The 21,779-nt window shown below is 46.6% G+C and overlaps 1 protein-coding gene across 4 annotated transcripts in view; it reads right to left on the bottom strand.

Moving 5' to 3' along the window:
• The window catches only part of VAC14 (VAC14 component of PIKFYVE complex), a 1,500,963-nt gene that overhangs the window by 1,170,735 nt on the left and 308,449 nt on the right, over positions 1 to 21,779 (bottom strand). For all 4 annotated transcript variants that reach the window (XM_085639779.1, XM_085639781.1, XM_085639778.1 and 1 more), the window contains exons 6-7: positions 10,334 to 10,441; positions 9,141 to 9,250 (exon numbers count right to left, since the gene is read on the bottom strand). In XM_085639779.1, coding sequence (XP_085495905.1) covers positions 9,141 to 9,250; positions 10,334 to 10,441 — 218 coding nt within the window. The remainder of the gene's footprint in view (positions 1 to 9,140; positions 9,251 to 10,333; positions 10,442 to 21,779) is intronic.

Genomic DNA, 21,779 nt, shown 5'->3' with positions numbered 1-21,779 from the left:
TGCTGCCATTTCATGTCCTTGATGGTACTTAAGGCAGTGCTTGATAGAAACATGTTTTACCACTGTATAATGAAAGCAAGCTTGTGGCGGTAGAAATGTGTGGCAAGAAGATTTGTGTTGATTTATTGTGTGGCATTTTGTTGTAGTATCAGATATCGGTCTCTTTTTGCCTGCCCGTTCATATTTTTTTCCGTGTGCCGACCCAACTATAGTTTTTTTATGTTGTCCAAAAATCAAAAATGTCTCCCACTGCCGGTTGGTCTTTACCAAATCCTTGATGTGGGCATGAGGGAGGGTGGTGGATTGGTGGGGGTCTGTAAGGAGTGGCAATGAATTCCTCAATACCTTTGGGTTCCATTGTGGTTTGTGGTGGCAATGGCTCTTTGGCCTCCTTTCTTTGCCACAAAACTTCGCTAGCTTTTAAAACAAGATAAGCCGCCTAGCACTCCAAAAAGTAGCTAACAGGGTAGCCGTTTAGCCACTTAGCAAGCAATCCTCCGAGTGACTCTGTCACACAAACCACACATAGCAGTCACACACTGGCACAATATGCCCCTCCCCACATCAGCATATCAGATTGTCCTCTAAAGCTCATAAAAATTGGCAATTTCTTACATGATAAATAATTAAATTGTACTGCTTTATAAACCTTCCTGCTTCCTCAAGTTTGCTTCAAAATGCACCATTTGTCCAATCTTTTCTCAAAATGTTATCATGGGGAGAACCCCCACGAACACCCCGTAGGTTGTTCGGGCTCACTCGCTACGCTTGCTCGCCACAGTGCAGTAGGACAAGAATTTTACGCCCTACCACTTTCAAATGTCACCTGCCACCACTGGAGAAAGTAGAGATGAAAAATAACCTTGTAAGAGTGAGTTAGAGAGAAATAAAAAACAGGAAGTGGAAGAAATAAGCATGTGGTGAAATCTAGCATAGGCAGCTTTGTATTTCCTCAACCTTAGCCTTTGTGAGCACTGATGGTGGGCTCCAGAGAAAGAAAAAAAATCAATCACTGGCTTCAGCTTCTGATTTTGCATTAATCAGGAAAACTTGAAATAATGCAGGGTAACACAGTTATTGCACCCGTCTTCCACAAATTTACCACCAGCCATTTGCTGCAGGTAGTCATATGAAACTGTTTTTCTGTGACGTGTTACTGTTTTACCTAAATGTGGATATACCACATCACATAATAGATGTACAGGTGAACTTTACATCACCACACAAGGTTTGCCACACAATGTTGCCGACTATGGATTATGCTTGCTGACTTAAAACTGACCTAAACTGACACTCGAACAGTAGTGGGAGTTTAAAGGAGGGATCAGCAAAGTATATTTACTTTTATGTTTGGCATTGCAGCTAACAGACTCTCTTTCACAGGCAACAAAACCTCAAAGTGATAAACAGGTTACACCAGATGCTTGCTTTCCAATTTGAAATCAGTGCCTGCATGCTGTTTCAAACACCTCAGCATTGCATTTCAAGTAAAAGGGTCATCTGGTTTAACTTTGTTTAATCCAATTTCTCAATAGCCAACTGTGGAGCTTGAATCATCTAAGGGACTCTTCTGGCTAGCTTATGCAAAAGCGTGCACCACTCCTGCTACTGAGCCCCTTATCTACAGAGAGGCTCTGGCATTTCAAGACCACCTCCTTGAAAGTTGAATACTCTTCAATACCTGTGGTATCATGCTTTTAAGGGCACCATTTCCAGTTCCACCAGCAGGTATAAACGTCTTTCCACAAGTTGGAATGAACAGGAATTTAACATAAGACATTTCGTTGAGGCAGCTATTGAGAGAATGTAAGTCTACTTATCTTGTAAGCATTAGCCAACCACTACTCTTCTCAGTTTCAAAAAGAAGAACACCGCTCAGCATTGAGGAACCCTTGAAAGGAAAATGCTACTTACCAGTATGCAACTGTTCTTGGCATGTAGAGCGGCAGAATATCATACTTTTGCATAGATCGCCATCTGGTGTTGGGCTTGGATGATTGCAGTTTGTTGTTGTCTTGGAAGAAGTCTTTGTAGTCACGACGAGATAGGTGACTCCTCCCTTGGACGATAGTGCGCATGGGCACAGACTCCATACTCAGATTGTTTTTTGCCATGATGGGAAATGATGGAGTTTGTAAGAAACAGAAAAGATGTCCATGTGAATGTATCTAAGTAGGATAGCACTGGAACAGATAAAGGTTCCGGGGAGGAGGGTGGACTTATGATATTCTGCAGCTCTACATGCCAAGAACAGATGCATACTGGTAAGTAACATTTTCCGTTCCAGGCATATGAGCTGCAGAATTCATACTTTTGCATAGATTGTATAGCAGTGCTCTCCCTTAGCGGTGGTCACCGGTATCTGTTGCAGTGGTCTGAAAAAGTGTTTTGAGAACAGCTTGGCCTACAGAAGCCTGTTGATTTGCCTACACGTCTACAGAATAGTGTTTGGTGAAGGTGTGTGACGTAGACCATGTTGCTGCCTTACAAATGTCATCTAAGGGAATGTTCCCTAAGAATGCCATGGAAGCCCCTAGTTTGCGTGTTGAGTGTGCTCTAGGGGAATTGGTAATATGCATTTTGCCGTCTGGTAGCATATTTGAATGCATTTGACTATCCGCCTGCCAATTCCAGCTTTGGAGATGGGGTTTCCTTTATGAGGTGGAGAGAAACCTACAAACAGTTAGTTTGTCTTTCTAAAAGGTTTAGTTCTGTCAATGTAATAAGGTATAGCTCTTTTAACATCAAGTGTGTGAAGAGCTCTCTCTGCTACGGAATCTGGGTTTGGGAAAAAAACGGGTAACTACAGATTGATTATGATGAAAAGCAGAGATTACTTTGGGAAGGAATTCTGCATTTGTTCTATGAACCACCGTGTTACGATGTATTTGTAAGAATGGTTCTTGTATGGTTAAAGCCTGGATCTCACTTACTCTCCTGAGAGAGGTGATTGCGACAAGTAAAGCTACTTTCCATGTAAGGAACTGCAGTTTGCATTTGTGTAGAGGTTCAAATGGAGGACCCATGAGTCTAGTAAGGACTATGTTTAAATTCTACACCGGAGAGGGTGGTATTGTGGGAGGAATTATCCTTATAAGGCCTTCCATGAACGCTTTGATAGCGGGTACCCTAAACAATGACAAATGTTGTCTGTTTTGGAGGTAGGCGGCAAGGGCAGCAAGATGTAATCGTATGGATGTGTATGCTAGATTACATCTTTGTAGATGCAGCAAATAATGTTCTGAATTGAAGCATCTAGCGGGTCAATTTTGTTGTTATTGCAGTAAATGACAAATCTTTTCAATTTGGATGCATAGCAAGCTCTAGTAGTAGGGCATCTGGCTTCTTTAATAATGTTCATACAATCCGGTGGGAAGTTGAGGTAACCGAACTCTGCGTAAGCAGCTTTGGGGAGAGTCATAGTTTTTGATGTGGAACTACTGAGAGTTCCAGGAGTGTTGTGAACCATGGTTGCCGGGGCCATGTTGGAGCAACTAGGATGATCTTGAAAGACTGTTTGAGCTTGCGTACTACTAGCGGAATGAGTGAGTGGCGAAAGAGCGTATGCAAATCTGCCTGACCAGTTCATCCATATCGCATTGCCCTTGGACAACGGGTGTGGAAATCTGGCGGCGAAGGTTGGGCATTTTGAGTTTGCGTGTGTGGCAAACAGATCTATGTCTGGGTGGCCCCACATTTTGAAAAATGGTTGAAGAACTTGAGGATGAAGTTCCCATTCGTGTATCTGCTGTGTCCAACAAATTAGGATATCCGCAATCTGATTGTGTACTCCTGGGAGATGTTCTGCCAGAAGATATATGTTTTGCAGAATGACCCATCTCCACATGTTTTGCGCTTTTTGAGAAAGCTGCAAAGAATGTGTTCCTCCTTGTTTCTGTATATAATACATTGCTGTCATATTGTCTGTGCAGGCAAGGACAGTCTTGTTGATGTGATGTACTTGGAATGATTTTAATGCAAAAATAATTACCAATAATTCTAGGTGACTGATGTGGAGCATTTTTTGTTGAGTGGTCCACCTGCTATGAATTGTATGGTTTAGGAGATGGGCTCCCCAGCCGGTGAGTGATGTGTCCGCTGTTAGCACTATTTGTGGAACTGGGTCTAGAAACGGCCGCCCTTTGGAAAGGTTTTGTGTGTTCCACCACTGCAGACAGCGATGTAAGCGGCTGTCCACCAACACGAGATCTGAAAGCTGACCTTGAGCCTGGTTCCACTGACGTGCTAAGCATTCCTATAAAGAGCGCATCTGAAGTCTTGCATGAGGTACTATGAAAATGCAAGAGGCCATCATTCCTATGAGCTGCATAAACACTCGAGCTGGTAGGGAGTGTTGGGGTTGGAATTTTGCGATGAGGGTTTGCATACTGGCTATCCTGGCTGTATTGGGTTATGCCAGAGCTTTAGAAGTGTCTATTGTGGTCCCTAGATACTGATATGTAGGTAGGAGGGCTGGAGATGTGACTTGGTGAGGTTTATTGTGAACCCTAAGTCGTGGAGCAGCTGAATTGTTTGGTAAGTGTGGTGGACACACTGGCTGTGTGACTTGGCTTTTATCAGCCAGTCGTCCAGGTATGGAAACACATGAATCTGTTCTCTCCGCAAGTGCGCGGCTACTACCGCAAGACACTTTGTGAAGACCCTGGGTGCTGTGGTTACTCCAAATGGGAGAACCTTGAATTGATAGTGTTGGCCGTCCACTGTAAACCTCAGATATTTCCTGTGAGCAGGGTGTATAGGAATATGGAAGTAGGCGTCCTTGAGATCTAAAGTGGCAAGGAAGTCGCCTTGTTGAAGCAGTAGAAGGACTTGTTGAAGAGGGATCATGTGAAAGTGATCTGACTGTATGTAGAAATTGAGAGGGCTGAGGTCCAGTATTGGCCTGAGAGAACCGTCCTTTTTGGGGATTAGAAAGTACAGTGAGTAAACCCCTGTCCCTTGATGCGCTGTAGGGGAACTGGTTCTATTGCATGCTTTTGAAGCATTGAGAGAACTTCCTGTTTGTGGAGCGTTAAATGTTCCGTGGACATGGGACACTGTTTGGGCAGAATGTTGGGGGGAGTTGCGGTAAGTTCCAGGCAGTAACCATACTGGATAATTTGTCTTACCCACCTGTCTGTAGTGATAGAGTTCCAGAAAGGTAGGAACTATGACAGTCTTCCTCCGAACGGAGGGGAATGGTCTGGAGGGAGCGGAGGAAAGTCATTGTTTGGTAGTGGGGGAGGTACGATTGTTGTTACCTCAGCCCCTCCCTTTGTTATTGTTTCCCCTGTACCCACCTCTGAAATATCCCTTGTTGGGGGAGGTTTGTGTTGTGGGCTTTTGTAGGAGCAGGAAGCAGTATGCGTTGATATTTTTGGATGCGCCCCTATAAAAGGAGCGACAAAAGGAGCCTCGTGTTGATGTAGACTGTAATGCTTCCATAGATTTTGCAGTGTCTGTGTCTTTTTTTATTTTTTCTAATGCTGTGTCTACAGCTGGGCCAAACAGATGTTCTTGGTCGAACGGGTGATTCAAGATAGTAGTTTGCACTTCTTGTTTAAAACCAGAAATGTCTGCGTAGTAAGACACTGACGTTGACTGATCTAGATGAGGTGTCTGCTGCAACAAGGGCACATTTAATGGATGCATTTGTAATTAACTTGCCCTCCTGGACCAGATCATGGGTTTTGGCCTTGTATTGGTCAGGCAAATGCTGAATTAGGCCCTTAAGCTCATCGTAGTGAGCCCCATCATACCTGGCAAGGAGTGCTTGTGCATTAGCTATCCTTCAGTGATTAGCTGCTTGGGAGGCAACTCGTTTGCCTGAAGCGTCTAGCAGCTTAGACTCTTTTTCTGGAGGTGGCGCATCACCGGAGGTTTGAGAATTGGCATGTTTCCTTGCATTGGACACTACCAGAGAATCTAAAGGGAGTTGTCCTTTAATGTACGTGGGAGCACTGGTGGCGGGTTTATATTTTTTATCAATGCGAGGATTGAGAATTCTGGTCCTGACAGGGTCTTTGAAGATGTCTGGTGCGTGTTGAATGACACCTTTGAGCATGGGCAATGTTTGTATTGTCCTTTGTGACTGGGCAAAAGTATCTACCAGGAAATCTTCCTCCAAGAGGTCTGAATGCATTTGTACGCCATGATATTGGGCAGCCCTATCAATAAGCTGACTAAACCTTATGTTGTCTTCTGGGGGAGATGGCCGTGTTGGGTATGCATCTGGATCAGGAAGGTGTGGAGGATCTGCAGAATCATTGTAATCTGCCCATGTGTCCTGTGGTATAGCAGTGTCATCATCAGGGTCATCTAAAGGGTCATTATGTCCACCCCCCGTCCCCTAGGTCATCATCATCCTGTGGTGGTGGTGAGTGTGAAGAGTCTAGGAGAGTGTATGGAAGACTTTGCAGGAGACAAAGGCTTAGTAGGAAGAACAGGAGAAGAGGGTTGTAGGGGTGAAGTTGCAAAGTCTATTTTCTTCACAGGCACCTCAGGAGTGTGAGGTATCTAATTTCCTCTTCTTTGTTGGGAGACTGACAATATGGCCTGTTTTTGGGTCCACATGCAATGTCTTTTGTTTTGGATCGATAGGATCTGGTTGAAACAGTTCTTCCTGGTTGGCGTCTCGTTTCGGTGCCGATTTTTTTGGCTCCGAACGTGGTTTTAATTTCTGCTCTGGAGCCTTAGAAGTTTTTTTTTGCTCCTTCGGCTTTGATGTTGAGTCGGAAATCTTTTTCGGCTCTGATGGCTGTCGGGGTTTGTTTGGATCCAAGGCCTTTTGGTCTTTCAGTGCCGAAGAGCTCGATGCCGAGGCCTTTTTGGAGGTAACGGGAGTAGGATGTATTCCTGATTTCTGTACTGACGGGTTTTTTTGGGCACCGATTTGCGGCTTGCTCGGTTCCGAGGTGCCGGAAGGCTTTTCCTTTGTCTTCGGAGCCAGGCCTGGAGGCGGGGTTTCTGAAGTTTTCTTTCGGTTGCGACTAAGGCCTTCAGGCGAAATTTTGACCGGAGCCTTCTGTTTTTCGGGTGGGGTAGGGGCAGGGGCATTGTACTCACTCGTTGACCTGGAGTGATGTGGTCATCGGAGACGGAGTCATCAGCTTCAGATACGATGTCGAGGTCCTCCGAATCCTCTACCTCTGGAACGTCGACGACCGGAATAGAGTATTTTTGAGTTAGCGCAAACGGAAAAAATACCGTCGAGTTGTGATCGTTTGCGTGTCGATCGCCTTACCCGAATACCTGCGTTCGCGGACAAGTTTTCCCGATCCGGTCGCGTTCTCCACGAGATGTTGGATTGTTGGTAGCCATTTGCGCTGTCTCGTGACAGTACGCGCCCGCAGTAACGTCATTCGTCGCGCGATCACGTCTTTCTTCTCGCGATCATGCACCGCGAGACAAGTGAAAACAAGATGGCCGCGCCCGCGAGCAACCGCATGGGTAAGTTGGCGAGCCGCGACCACGCAGAAAATAACGCGAACGGGTGGGAAAAAAACTTCTGCATCTTCGCGATATTTCCGCGTGTTTGCGGAGATTTTTAACATTTTCGCGATAATTTGCGAAAGTGAATTTCGCAAATTACGCCCACCCCTAGAAAAAAATAAATACAGATATGGTTGAGCAATAATATTTGAGGTTTTCTTGGGGACACAGATCAGGATATTGTTTCCGATCAAAATGGAATCCAAGATTAATGCAGCAGCCTGAAGACGGCATCGAGGAGCAAGAGGACTCCCACTGAAGCGCAGTCCTAGGTCAGGGTGTCTGCTGCAAAGGTTAAATTGCTAGACATCTATCACAAGATAAAGTAGACTCTTAAGATAGCGCTAGGCACCCCCTCTTCATTTTGCAGATATTTGCTCAGGCAACCAGGGAGCCTTTCCTTTTGGAAGATGAGGACATTGGGAGGAGAAGGTGGTCAAATGAACAAATGAGCTAGGCTCAATAGTTACTAGGAAACAAACAGGTTTTGAGTTGTTTGGGGAATGCCTGGTGATATTCTGTATCTCTGACAGCGATGGGAAGGGCGAGCCATAAGAGAGCTGCTCTGGCTGAAAATTCATTTTCACCCATAGGAGTCTAGTAAATATGCTAAGCAATTTTATCTAATGCTGCAGACAGTTCTAATATGCTCAGGAAGCAGACAGCACCACCAACTTCCTAAGGCCAGCATCAAGCAGGGCGAACAAGAGCAGCTCTGTGGCAAGGGGACGCCAGACTCAAGGTCTACACACCCTTCGGTGCTCAGTGATAGTAAAGTTCAGCATCTTCATGATTAAGGAAACATTCAAATAAGGTGTAAATGTGAAGGATAAAGGCGATCCGCGGATGATGTCTCCAGTAAGGGTGTAACCACCAGTATTTCTGGGATCTTCAGGGACAGATTATGAAACAGAAGATAAAATGTTGCTCCACTGGACTTGTGGCTTAATGATTCGAAAATGAGGTCAATTAAAGTGTCTTAATGTCTGAGAAAATAGTTCCGTGAGGTGAGGTAAGGTGAACCACACCTTCCCCTTTCTGAAGGAGATCTTATGGACTTCTTCTATTTCCCCACCTGTTGATGGCCATCACATGCTGATCATGTCTCCTTCCTGCCTCTTCATGTACAACCTTCCTGCCTCTTCATGTACAACCTTCATACTAAACAAATCCCAAAAGGCTCTCTTTTACTGAGGTCTTTATTTCTGTTTCTGTTTGCAATACCCATCACTGGCTTTCATTCTCTCACCTTCAGACTGCAGACTCAAAATGGTGTTTCATTCCAATCTGGTTAATTCTGTCATTTTGGTTTTAAATGTATTACTCTCTACTGCTGTGCAAAAGCTTTGCTCTTCATCCCTTTCTTCTCACACTGATGACTGAATATAGATCTCAAAAGTTCTCTCCTTTAGATTATCCCCCTTTAGATGCTTATGGCTTTTTCTACCCTGTGCTGCACAGTAGCTCATTTTACAAATTCCTGCCCTATACATTACTGCCAAACAGTACTGAGCAGTGTCCATTATCTCAGCAGAAATCACTCCCCCTGGTGGGGCTAACAGTTATGGTACTCTCCCCTCACAGCAGCTCATCACAGTCTCTGCAAAAACACGTCAAAGCACTTCCTTCATTTCTTTCACTCCACTCACATTTTCCTAATCTCTTTGCTGTTGTCCCCCAAGATCTGAAAGAGCCCATCCAGGATTTCCGGCAGGTAGTCCAGCAGGTTAATGTCAGGCACGGACTCCAGCACCAGGATCTGTAATAAGAGAAAAACCGAGAAAGGGCACAGTGAGACAGGTACATCTTCGTAAGCATAAAATCTACCAAGAGCAAAGCCAGTTACTGCAAGAGTATTACCGCCTATTACAAGCAGGAGCTAAGTAACAGTCACAGCACTGCTTTGACGGATAGTGGGAGACTGACATGGAGTTTCAGGTACTGTGACAGTTCACTTCCTGGGATCTAAGTTGTGGGAGGGGAATATACACAGGAAAGGCCGAGAGAGGTACAAGTGGAGGTAGAACAGGGGAAATGGTGCATGGCGTAGAGGTTACTTTCTTTAATGGGTGTAGGGTAGCTACCAGGTCTGCCTGGAAACCTTTGCTGACTGGTTTCTGGGGGTGGGTGTTGTGAGAAGTTGTGAAGAAAGTGAAAAGAAGCAAGCAGGCACGTTTCTCCCTCAAAACCACAAGGGATCAATCTTTACAAAGGGATATTGATAGTCACCAAAGAGTCATAAGCATCAACAGTGCAAAGTGAATCTTTGCCATGTAGAGAAGTGCTGGGACGTTGCCTGGGCAATACTCAATATCATACATGCTGAGCATACTATGCTTATGTAGAAACATCCCCCCTCTTCGCATGGAAAGATGTGTCCTGGGCCATTAAGTACCATTTAGAAGGCCTGCTGATGATTCCAATATTTGACTGTCTTCCAGCCAATCACTCTGTTCCATTCAGACTTTCCCAGACCCAAGCACTTTCCTCAAGTTGCTTGAAAAGGCTAAATCAAGCCTTTTGTCAAGTGACTGTGTTAATTTTTCGTGTACTCTATCATCATGAACACATGTTGGTTCACTCAGAAGGGCAAATTATGTCCCACCATGTGTGGTATAAAGAAAGTTGAGAGATATTAATATGGTATTAGGCGTCTTCTCCATTTCGAGACATAATAAAATTGCAGACCTCAATACCAGCACACCCCACCTTTTCCTTTACTCCCTCGCCATAACCATACTTGTGATCTTTGCTGTGAACCATCACATTCAGGCATTCTTTACATAATGCTTTTGTAGCCACACAAGTAAAGCTGTCCCTATCCTCTCGGCCACACACTTACCCAAGAGATGATGAACTGACGAGCATACTGGTTGTTGGAGTAGATTCTCTCCCGCAGCAGTGGCACGAAACCCACCAAATCAAATTTGTTGCTCTCGGTCACAATGTCCTAAAATACAATAAAATCAGAGCGCGATCACAGGAAGCGGTGAACGGATTCAAGGCTTAACGAGTGGTAGTGTGCTCTAGTCTCAGATCAATGAATGCTCTTAGCCACATGCCAATGTTCGTCATCACCCATGACCTAATGGAAATCACATACAGAGAGCGAGAGCCCACAAGACCACCCCTAGTACGCACATAATAGGATTGTGTTTGTGGTGCTGTGAATCTGAATTCTAATCCACCTTTCCCACTGCAGGTGGAATGAAGAGAAGATGGAGGAGGCAAATCATTTGATGTACGTACTATGGGGAACATGGAAAAAGTAATGGTAAAGTATGCCAGGTACAGCCACAGAGTAAAGTAGACCTTTTATACTTCAACAGTCATGCCTAGCTAATAAAGCCATACAAATACTTACCTATTGCTTTTACGCTTAGAAGAAAACTATAAGCTATCAATTCAGTTTGTTCAAATCCTAAAGGGTAATTGTTTAACCATTAACTCAGCCGCCAAGTACCGTGCCTGCTCGGTCAGCTTGCAGTACTGGTGAAGGAGACACATTCCCGCCTGCCTCAGAAAAGAGAAGCAGCAGTGCTATATCTCACAGATGAAGTGTGGTTCATGAGAGGCCTCACAAGCAGTTATTATAAAGCGGTCATTTCATTCTGATCTATTTGAGCCATCCCTCAATGCAGGACAGCAATATTAACACTTGTGATGTGTTACCTGGAACTAGATCATGGTCAGACTAATGCCATCATTAAAAGTTTATTCAGATATTTTGTACATAAAATGATATGACATACAAATGTAATGAAACAGACAGTATATGTGACACTAGCATTGGAAAGAAGCCTCAGTTAGTGTAGGCCAAACTATCCTTTCAATGTAACATAACATGATGTTGTCACAATGTGGGCAAAACACAGTCAGGCTGCGTTTAGAGAGGGTAATTACAAGGGACACTGCACTCTCACAAGCAGAGAAAGCATAGGGTCCTTAGTAATGCCCCGGTTACTTACCGGTAATCTTCATTACTCCGAGTATAGTCTTCCTCGCCACATGATTAGCGAAGTGAGCTTCAGCTCCACACCAGAACCCTCCAAAACAAAAGTTAGCCTCCCATCCCTTCCCAACATGGCCGACCCGTATCACCCTGTACCTCTATAAGAGGAGGGTCGGCCCAACCCTCAGCCTGAGAACTACCAAGCATACACATGAAGCCGACAGAAACACATGTAATGAAGATCACTGGTCTGTAACCGGGGCGTTACCTCCTCCTAAGTATTCCTTGGCACATGGTTAACAAAGTGAGCACATACCCAAGCCAAGCGGCTTCATGTAAACTCACAAGAAACCAACTGAAAAGAAAGGGATGCCAAAGAAGCATGGCAAACCCACAAAAAAAGAAAACACAGATGAGTGGAAAAAACCACCCAAGAGACAGGCAACCACGAGCAGGAAGAACCAGCCCGGGACAGCGAGACACTGGGAGGGCTGAAAACTCGGACCCCCAGGACCCGGAGGCCAGCCAGAAAGCAAGCCCGAACCAACGACAGAAGGCAGACAGAGAAGGCACGGGAGCAGACCGTAGGGAGCCAAAAGCAACAACAAACAGGCCCCAGAACAGAAAGCAGCAAGCCGGAACAAACACGGCAAGACTCCCCAACGGACAGCCAAAAGCGAGAGGGAAGCAAAAACCCAGACTCCGGAACCGAAGAGACAGAGGGCACCCCACCACAGTGACACAAGAAGAAGCCACAGCAGTAAAGAGACGCAGTCCGACCGAAACACAGCATGGCGGACCACCAACAGCGAGAGATCCGAAACCACCCCAAATCCAACAACTGGAGGGCAAGAAGCAAACAAAACCCACCAGGTCTGGTGGCAAACGAGGACCGAAGCAGAGGAACCAGACACAATCAAAACAGACTGGCAGGAGCCGCAAGAACGGATCGAGAGTGCAGAAAGGAAACCAGCACCCCAACCAAACAACAAAAAATGAAGGTCACCAAAACCCCACCAGCATGTAGAGAAACAGGCGGGGCATGGACCCCACCCGCACAAAGGACCCCCGGAAGGGAGAGTGACACCAATGAGAGAACCCAGGCAGGCACAAGGCAAAACAGCCCCAGGACGCTGCACGAAACGACGCTGAAGCGACCCGGCCACCAAGGTAACCCCACCGGCCAACAGCGAAAAGCGAAAGCCCACAAGGCCGCCCACAGAGCCCGAAGAGCGGAAGGGACTAGGCCCAAGGCCAAGCCACCAGAAAGGAATGCGAACGCCCACCAGGGGCCACCATGGACAAGAAAGCATATAGTACCGGGCAGTAAGGGGAACGCAGCACGAATGAGCGAGACAGCCCCGCACAGGGCCAAGGAAACTGTCCCTTTCACGTTCCACGCGTAGCAAATGACCATCCAGCCAGCCAACAACCAGGCCCGACCCAGCCGAACAACGGAGAGCCATGAGGAACAGGAGTGTACAGGGAGGGAAGGCCACAGGGAAAAACACACTAAAGGCGAGAAGGACAGAAGAGCCCGGCGAAACAAGCTAGAGGAATGCCAAAGCTTCCAGGGAGAAAACCCGAGCCAGCAGGCACAAGCACCCCAAAACCAGGGACAAAGAAGAAGAGGATGCAAAATCCACACAGGAAGCGCAGAGCCCAACCACAGGTAAGGAGAACCGGGAAACCCAGTACCCCGGACAATTAAAAGCACAGTTCGAACATATACCACCTTGGGATATTATGAAAGCAGCGGCAGGAACCAAACCCTTGTCCTGTGCGAGCCTGTGCCCCCAGAAGCACAATACATACCATGGAGCCAAAGCTCCTTGGACCAACACCCACAGCAGCAGAAACCAAGGGAGAAGCACCAGGCGAGCACCACCAACAGGTCAAACACCCCGTCCAGGCTAAACAAGCCCAGAACCCGCAAGAGCAAAGGGACCAGAGGAAAGCACAAAGCCGGGAGTCCAGACGAGAAGGTAGACAGTCACCACCGGGGATTCCAACTGAAACCGGAACCAAAGTGACCCAGCGAAGGAACGGCACAACCGTGCCAAAAAGCCAAACGGGCAAACCCAGCAACCCCCCAGAGAACGAGGAAGCTGTAAAACCGCCCGGAATAGAAACAAGAAACCCCCGCAGGGCAGGGGCAAACCCCAGACAAACCAAGGAGCGGCCAACAGAAGCCAGACGAGAAACCTACCATTGGGTGAACCAACCGACCCAGTACAGACCGGGAACCCAAGCACACCCCACAGGAGGGAAAAGGCCGCCACTACCCGGGAAGGGGATACCAGAACAGGAAGACCACTGGCCGCACCCGTAGACAGGGTGGGAAGGGAGCCACCGGGGCAAGAGAAGGGACACCTACAGGAACAGGCGAAGCCGGGAAGGAACTGGAACCAAGGAGGGCCCAGAGGCACTGAGACCAACCGGATGTGAAGAACCCCCAACAGAGAGACCGGGCAAGCACACTAGTCAAGAAGGCACATAACCACACAAAACACTCCCCGTGGAAGGCCCCTACCAAGGCAGACAACCCCAACACGAACAGTCGGGGCCCACACGAAACCAGCTGAAGGGGGACCGGCACAAGGAGGAAGGCAACCGAAAACCAGAATAACCAGAAACAGGATGGAGAAAACACCAATACCCCACTGGCAAACCGGAAGATGAACATGACCCGTCAGAGAAGGACCAGAGAGACAGCCAAAAAGCGACACCCCAAGAACAGGTCAAAACACACACCCCAGCAGAGGCGTGCGCCTAACCCCTGGCCCGACCAAGCCGCCTCCACCCAAAGGCAGTAGACCAACCAAAGAGCCATAGCACTTCGGACACAAGCAGGGAAGACCAACAACCGATGACAACCGGAGCGGCCCGGCAGGGGGCAGGACCCATTGAACCGAGACAGAGGCCACCCAGGGCGGGAGGAGAGGGAACAGAAGGCCCCCCAACAGAGCCCCCAACCCCCAGGAAGCGAGGAGAAGCACAACCAGGATGGGAGAGCAAGAGCCGCCTGTCGAGCCAGGAAGCAGGAGGAGTAGAGGGTGCCACGGCCGCTGCCCCGGGCAAGAAAGGGCAAGACCTCCAGGAGCAGAAGCAAAAGCCCACATGTGGACCACCGAAGCAGCCCAAAAAAGGCCGGACAGGCGCCAACAGCAGCCCGCTCCCATCAGACACGCAGCAGCCCACAGCCCCCGGAATCCCCAGGAGGACACCCAACCAGAGACCAACCAGGCCAGACCCTGCATAATAAATGAGAGCAGGACGGATGGACCGCAGGCCCAAAGCCCGGAAGGGAGGAAAGAGTCAGGGACAACCCAGGAAACAAAACAAAGCTGTGGCCCCGCAACACACCCTAAATGTCAGTAAAACACAAGGACAGGAACACACAACCCATAGGGCCAATGGTCGATGTAGATGCTCCCACCAGTACGTACATGAATGGCAAAACATATAGCACCCCTATGAAGTGCGTAATACCACCATATGGAACCCGTCATGGCAACCTTGGCATAAAGAAAGGTCGAGAAAACAACTGGAAGGGCCCAAAGCTGTGTTTAGTAGAGCACGGTACAGTGTACCCACGGCTCCTTGATGCCACTTCAAAAAATCAGCAAACTGCACTGCAAAAATAGACAAGAATGACCAGCAGGAAATAAAAACAAGACGTTTATCAACAAAGTAGTACGTAGAGGGCCTATGTACAAAAAGCACAAATTTGTAATTAGCCCCTTCCATACTGCGCTGTGAAGCAGGTCATGGACACTAGTTCAATAAGGGGGAAATCAATGACTAAGTAGTACCCAGCCAGGAAAATGTTACCACTATTAACCAATGAAAGCTGCTAGGCAAACACAGACATACCGCCGCAAATGGCACCTGAAATCCTTTCAGGAATTCAAAAGATATATATTGACAGAGATATAGCACTCACCCAGAGTACGTTGTTCCCGTTATACAGCACCGGGTCACCACGACCCAAAAAACAACGAAATGGGAGAGCCTTAACGTGACAGCAGCAGAAGAGCTGAGCAGATGTGAGAGCTCCCAACACCACTTGCTCACTACCACAGCCAGCTGAAAAACAGGTTTTACAGTCACGCTGCGTGAGCAGAATGTAGTGCGAATGCGCGTGTGCAAGATACGCCAAAAAAACTAAACACAATGAAAGCCATGCGTTTGAAGGTGATAGTACTATAACTGACAATGTACTGAAGAAGACACCAAAGGAATTTGCCCAAAGGACTGGCGCCACTCAAAGGACACAAGTACATATCACAAGCCGCACGCCGTCGGCCTGAGGAACGGGTGAGGTGCGTGGCTTCAAACAGGACAGGGTTCAACTGAGGCTACGGCAGCAGTGCGTGGCTCCGGGCTGCATGCAGGTATGCACGGCACCTGTCAGCGCGTGTGCCTACTCTGGGAGCGGGTGCTGCATGGAATTAAACCCAGGCCGCAGAGTCCACGCTCAACAAAGGAGCAGCCAGAGTAGACCCGGTCGAGGCTAGTAAGTTAACGACGGGTGACTCCTGTACCCCCGAAAAGCCGCAAGCCCCTGTAGCCAGGCAACCCCCAAACACGCGGGAAGCTGGTCGGGACCGACCCAGCACGGGCCGCCGCAAGGCCCCCGTAACCCAAGAAAATTGGCACTAGGCAATAGGTTGCCCATCCCGCAAAGGAAAGCAAAGACTCGCGGAAAGCCGTCCCGCTCCACACAGCCAGAGACCGGGAGCGGGAAAAAGGGAAAACAAATCCCAGATCAAAGGAGCAACCGCCCGGGCATAAACAATGTCCAATTACATTGCTTACACGGCTGGGGGGGTCAGAAGGGGCCGTTAGGCAGAGCCCCAGACCACCCCGGCCGCCCCCCTGTAAACCCTTGCCTCGCTAGGGCAGAGCCTTTCCGGCCCTGACCGGATACCTGGGAAGGTGGGGGTCCTAGATTCCCAAAGCCCACTAGACCAGGACCACCAACCATGGACCCACGTTCCTGCTACAGAAGGAATCACTTACCTGAAAGCGCCTCTGGAGGTTCTGTTGTGGAGCTGAAGCTCACTTCGTTAATCATGTGGCAAGGAAGACTTAGGAGGAGGTAATCAGTGCTTCTGATACTCAGTCAGCAACAAAGTGAATGTGTCACCTAAATGAGCTGGTCTCCCGAGGTGTATGTGGGTGAGCAGTCCAAGGATCTGCTCAAGGGAGGTGTGTGGCAAGTCTAGGGACAGTGCAATACAGCTATCCTAATGGCAACCAAGTATGAATGTCGAGCCAACGTTGTGTGATCACAATAACTTTACAATATCTCTTATAATATGATGAAGTTAGAAAGTAAACTATGACGGAATCAATGGACAACACCAAACAATACAAATAAGTACAACAATTGTGGCGCAAGGACCAATCTCACAGTGAGAACAGCAATCTCATGTGACTATTGGGCCGGAATGAAAGCAGTTGTCCATTGTGACACCAGGAAAGTGCTAGTAGAGGACGTAAAGACAAGCTGTCTCGTGGTTGGTTTTTCAGAAGCCTGCCGCCCTCTCGCGATGAGGAAGAGACAGGTTTGGCTGACCAGAGGCCTACACATAGGGCTGGTGAGTAAACCTTCAACAGGGCCACAGGCTTATTCTAGCCACTAAAAAGCGCACAGCCTTCTGCAAAGCACCTTCGGCAACAGGGTCCACACAGGTACTCAGTGTAAACAAGCATTTGCTAAGCAATAGGTCTTGCATTTGCGACAGTTTGAGCTATTGGCATTGTAAATGACAATGCCTTTTATTTATGTGTTTAGAAAACCTGCAGGGGGTGCATAAACACGCACTTTGTACTTATAGTCATTGATTACGAGAAGAAAGGCTGCCAGTAACTGCGCCTCTTTTACGGCCAACCTTGCTTCTTGTAAGCAAGAACTATAAGTACAAAGTCCGTGTTTACGTTCCACTTGCAGGCTTTCAAAAGTATAAACAAAAAGCATTGTCATTTACAATGCCAATAGCTCAAACTCTCACTAAATGCGAGACCTATTGCATTGCAAATGCTTGTTTCCATTTTAAGTACTACGGATATTACAAAGGACTGAGGGAATGGACAGGGATTTATGTGGGGTGCAATAAGTCAGGGGTCTTTAAAAGGGGCAGGACCTATGTAATTAAGGTTGTGGCTTAAACATGTCAACTATATATATATTTTTAGCCCTATAGTCTGCCATCCAACCACTATTTTGGTGCAAGATTAAGTAAAACATGTGAAATATAAACAGGAACAAAATCATTTACGCGTAACACCTTAAATGTTTTTTTACATTAATTGTTCAGAAATCGATCAGTATTATTTGAAATGTCTCTTTTTAATTACTAACGGGTATGCGACTCGGAGAGATCCGGCCCACTTAAAACCTGTTTATGGCGATTTACCAAGTAGGATATGTGCATACCCACAGTCTTTCGCACTATTGCCTTCATATCGAACATATGTGATGTAAAACTAGGAAGCAGTGCTTCTTTTCTAACCCCTACAGAGATAAACAGTATGTTTTTGTTGTTGATGAAGGTGTGTACCCTTCCGGCCTCTCCATGACAGCAACAGATGCTGCACGTCTTCCCCAGGCAGCTACGGCTGTGCATGTCACGGGTGAGCACGGGAGGGGGGCGGGAAGAAAGGCAACAGAAAGTACGGCAGGAGGGAGCGGGAATTAAGACAACACGGACAACGGGAGGGGGTGGGAACAAAGGCAAAAGAAAGGACAGTGGAAGGGGGCAGGAAGAAACTGAACACGGACAACAGGAGGGAGGCGGGAGCAAAGTGAACATGGACAACAGGAGGTGGGGCGGAAGCAAAGTGAACACGGACAATGGGAGGGAGGCGGGAGCAAAGTGAAGACGGACAACGGGAGGGGTGGGGCAAGCAAAGTGAAACACGAACAGGAAAGTAACAAAACAAGCAGAGGAAAAAAGAAATGCAGTGCGCGTACCAAAACATATGGCCAATCTCGAAACGATTCATGTAGCAGGGGCAGGCCGGGAACATAACAGCACAAGGCGAGACAAATGTACTTAATTCGCCAATGAAAACTATGGGATTTATTAAGGCGGACCAAGCATCCAATGATAAACTCTGGGCGTGAGGTGGGTGTGTTCAAACTCCACAGCGGAATTACAGCATGCCTTGCAGAGCAACGCATGCACGCTGCTTCTAGGCTCGACCTAAAAAGAATACAAGTATTAGTACTGAGATCCAGAAAAGTACCCGGAACTGGAAATAGGTCTTTATTCTGTCACATTTCTGTTATTTTTGTTAATTAAAGGCACTTATGTATAAATGTATTGTTTGATTAATTAAAATCATTACAATCATTTAAAACATCATAGTAGAATGTTTTAGATTGCTGTACGTTTCTGAAACATACATCTAATATTGCATAAAGTCAAAATAACCCCAACTAACAGCAAGAACCCAAAGTCTGCTTGTTCTTAGGGGGAAAAAAAGCCAAACAGCATCTGGCTCTGAGCAAGCGTACCAATACAAACATGCTTCCACTCACCCCTCTCATGAACAAAGACGCATTTGTGAGGACAGGAGGTGTGTGAAATTAACTGGGAAGTGGAGATCGGAAGGAGAGTGAATAGCAACACTCGTAGTCTTTCCCATCCAACCCAATGCCCACCTCATGGGTAATTTCTTCTGTTGGTGGGATGAGAGGGCTTGTGGACAGGATAGTGGAGTACTTTCTCATGGGGGATCAGTAGAAGGGAAACGGTGCTCAAAAGAAGTGCACACAGTATTTATCGTACAATAATATGGGTGCGGAGCTCATAAGGTAGGGAGATTTACCTCACTCCCCAATATGTGATCCATGATCACAAATTCAGTACAATCTTAGCCTCTGGCACACACTTATATAAAATGCATAACGTCCATTCAGATATGTTCCAAATTTCACTTTTATCTTTTTATTCTTTCAGCTTGCTGTTCAGTTGTTTTGTTCTTAGCCACAAAGCCAATACATGTTTATCACAAAAGGGGATTAACCCGTGATTTACTCAGGGCTAAAAGAAAACATATTCCATTGTAGTGTAACACCTTGGTTCATAGCCATTTACACCCATATTCTGGTGACATTGGTGTAAATCATTGCTTATTTCTAACGTTCCTGTTAGTGACATCCACCAAAGAAACCCTATAGTAGGCGAAGGATCTGACTACTGGAAAGAACAATGTACTCTTCCCACACTAAAACAAGCATTTGCAATGCAATAGGTCTCGCATTTGCTGGGGTTTGAGCTATTGGCAGTGTAAATGACAATGCCTATTATTTATGTGTTTTGAAAACTCCCAAAAGGTGCGTAAGCACACAACTTGTACTTATAGGGGCTTATTTACAAGCCTCTTGCACCACCGGCGCGTCACTTTTAAAATGGGAAGAAGTGACGTATCGGCGGCGCAAGGGGATTGTAAATAAGCTCCATAGTCCTTACTTACGAGAAGCAAGTCTGGCAGTAAAAGAGGAGCAGTTACTGCCAGCCTTGCTTCTCATAAGCAAGTTCTATAAGTACAAAGTGCACGTTTACGCACCCCTTGCAGGTTTTCAAAACACATATATAAAAGGCATTGCCATTTACAATACCAATAGCTCAAACTCTCGCAAATGCGAGACCTACTGCATTGCAAATGCTTGTTTTATTAGCGACCCTCACTTGTTCAGACACCTCAACAAAACACGTGAGATGCATTGACGCAGTACGTTTTAAAATCTCCCCTATCCTTCTATCCCCTTGCCTATTTTTTTCCTCTTGATTATGCTATGCTTTTGTACTCATATAATTCCTGTAACTAAGCTCCAGAAACTGATGTAACTTTGTAACCATGTTCCTCATGTAAAGCGCTCCGATACCTCCGGGTCTAGCCAGCGCTATATAAAACTCAATAAATAAATAAATTAAATGGTCTCAAGGAAGAGAACTACACTACAATTAGAGAAAATGTGAAGTGATCGATATATGAAAAGTTCTAAATGCCTAAAAAGATTCCAACTCAAACGTAGCTCACAAATGCATTGAACTAAAACTGCCCACTATCGCCAGTACCTCAATCTAGCGCTTTCAATTAAAATTCAAGACATTTCAACAGGTTTTTAAAGCGCACGCAAAGTGTTCATCTTTTTGGTCCATCTTAGATATCCTCGAATACAATAGTTTCCGCACAGCCTTGTCGCCATTCAACAAATCACAACAACAGAAAAAGTTTTCATCTTTAAAGACTCACCGGCTTAGGCAAAGAGGACTCATTCAGAACACCAACCTAGCCAGGAAGTAACCAGCTTCCTGGTTACTCAGGAGTAACAAGACTACTTGTCACGACCATGATGTGATAACACATGAACGATTAAAAAAGAAAAGAAAAACACAGTACAGGGACAGTGACGGCAGTGGAAAACATGCGCAATATTTAGGAAGGCTACGATCATACAGAGAATCGTGCACCTTTTTGCATACAAGAGAATAAAACCACGCATGCATATGTGCAATCAGAGGACAACAAGACACACAACATAACAAGAGAAAGCAACAACGAAAGTGACAAGCCTTTCAATTGCAGGACCCAAGCCATGCAACCCGGTATCACTAACTTCGGAAGCAGACTTATTTGGGAGTTACAAAAAAAAAAGTAAGTGGTATCACCCATTCACACAACCAGTCAAACCAAAATACCTTAAAAAATGCTACCTTTGCGTTTAACGTATGATCAATGAATGCTTTACCCTCTAACCAAATGTTATCTTCGCATTTACAGATTACTTTTTCACCCACCTGGAATGTATTTTTATTTCAGCTGACAGGAGATTTTTCCAGTCCATTAACACTTTCTTCTACCTCCCAGGGCGTTGATGCTCGTTATGGCAAAGTCTGTCCCGTTCCTGTATCACTAAACCCCCATCTGTTCCTCTTAATGTGCTGCCGCAGATATGCTTGTCTCTTTCTGAGCAACTGAAACAGTTTACAACCATCCCTGCTCGTGACTCATGCTATTACAACGAGTTACAGTCTTGCATGCCCCGTTCTTGGGATACTACAGTTCCCTCCAACCCAAGAAGTGTTTCTTCTCAGACTATTGATTGCCACTGTTCTGTCCACTACATTCTCATGCACTTAGTGCTGCTGGAACAATGTAAGCCTCTTCCCTGGACAACCAATGCAGATCTGGACTGTCTGTCCAAATGGCATGCAATGAACGGAGGTTAAAGCTTGCACTGTCCCATCTCACCCATGCCCCAAAATACCTCAGGCGCCTCGGCCGGCGTGAGCCCAGGTCAGGGGCAGGGGCAGCT

The sequence above is a fragment of the Triturus cristatus genome, chromosome 12 (genome assembly GCF_964204655.1).
Source record: "Triturus cristatus chromosome 12, aTriCri1.1, whole genome shotgun sequence".
Taxonomy (NCBI): domain Eukaryota; kingdom Metazoa; phylum Chordata; class Amphibia; order Caudata; family Salamandridae; genus Triturus; species Triturus cristatus.
Note: the sequence above shows the minus strand (reverse complement) of the source record. Positions and strands in the feature narration are given on the sequence as shown.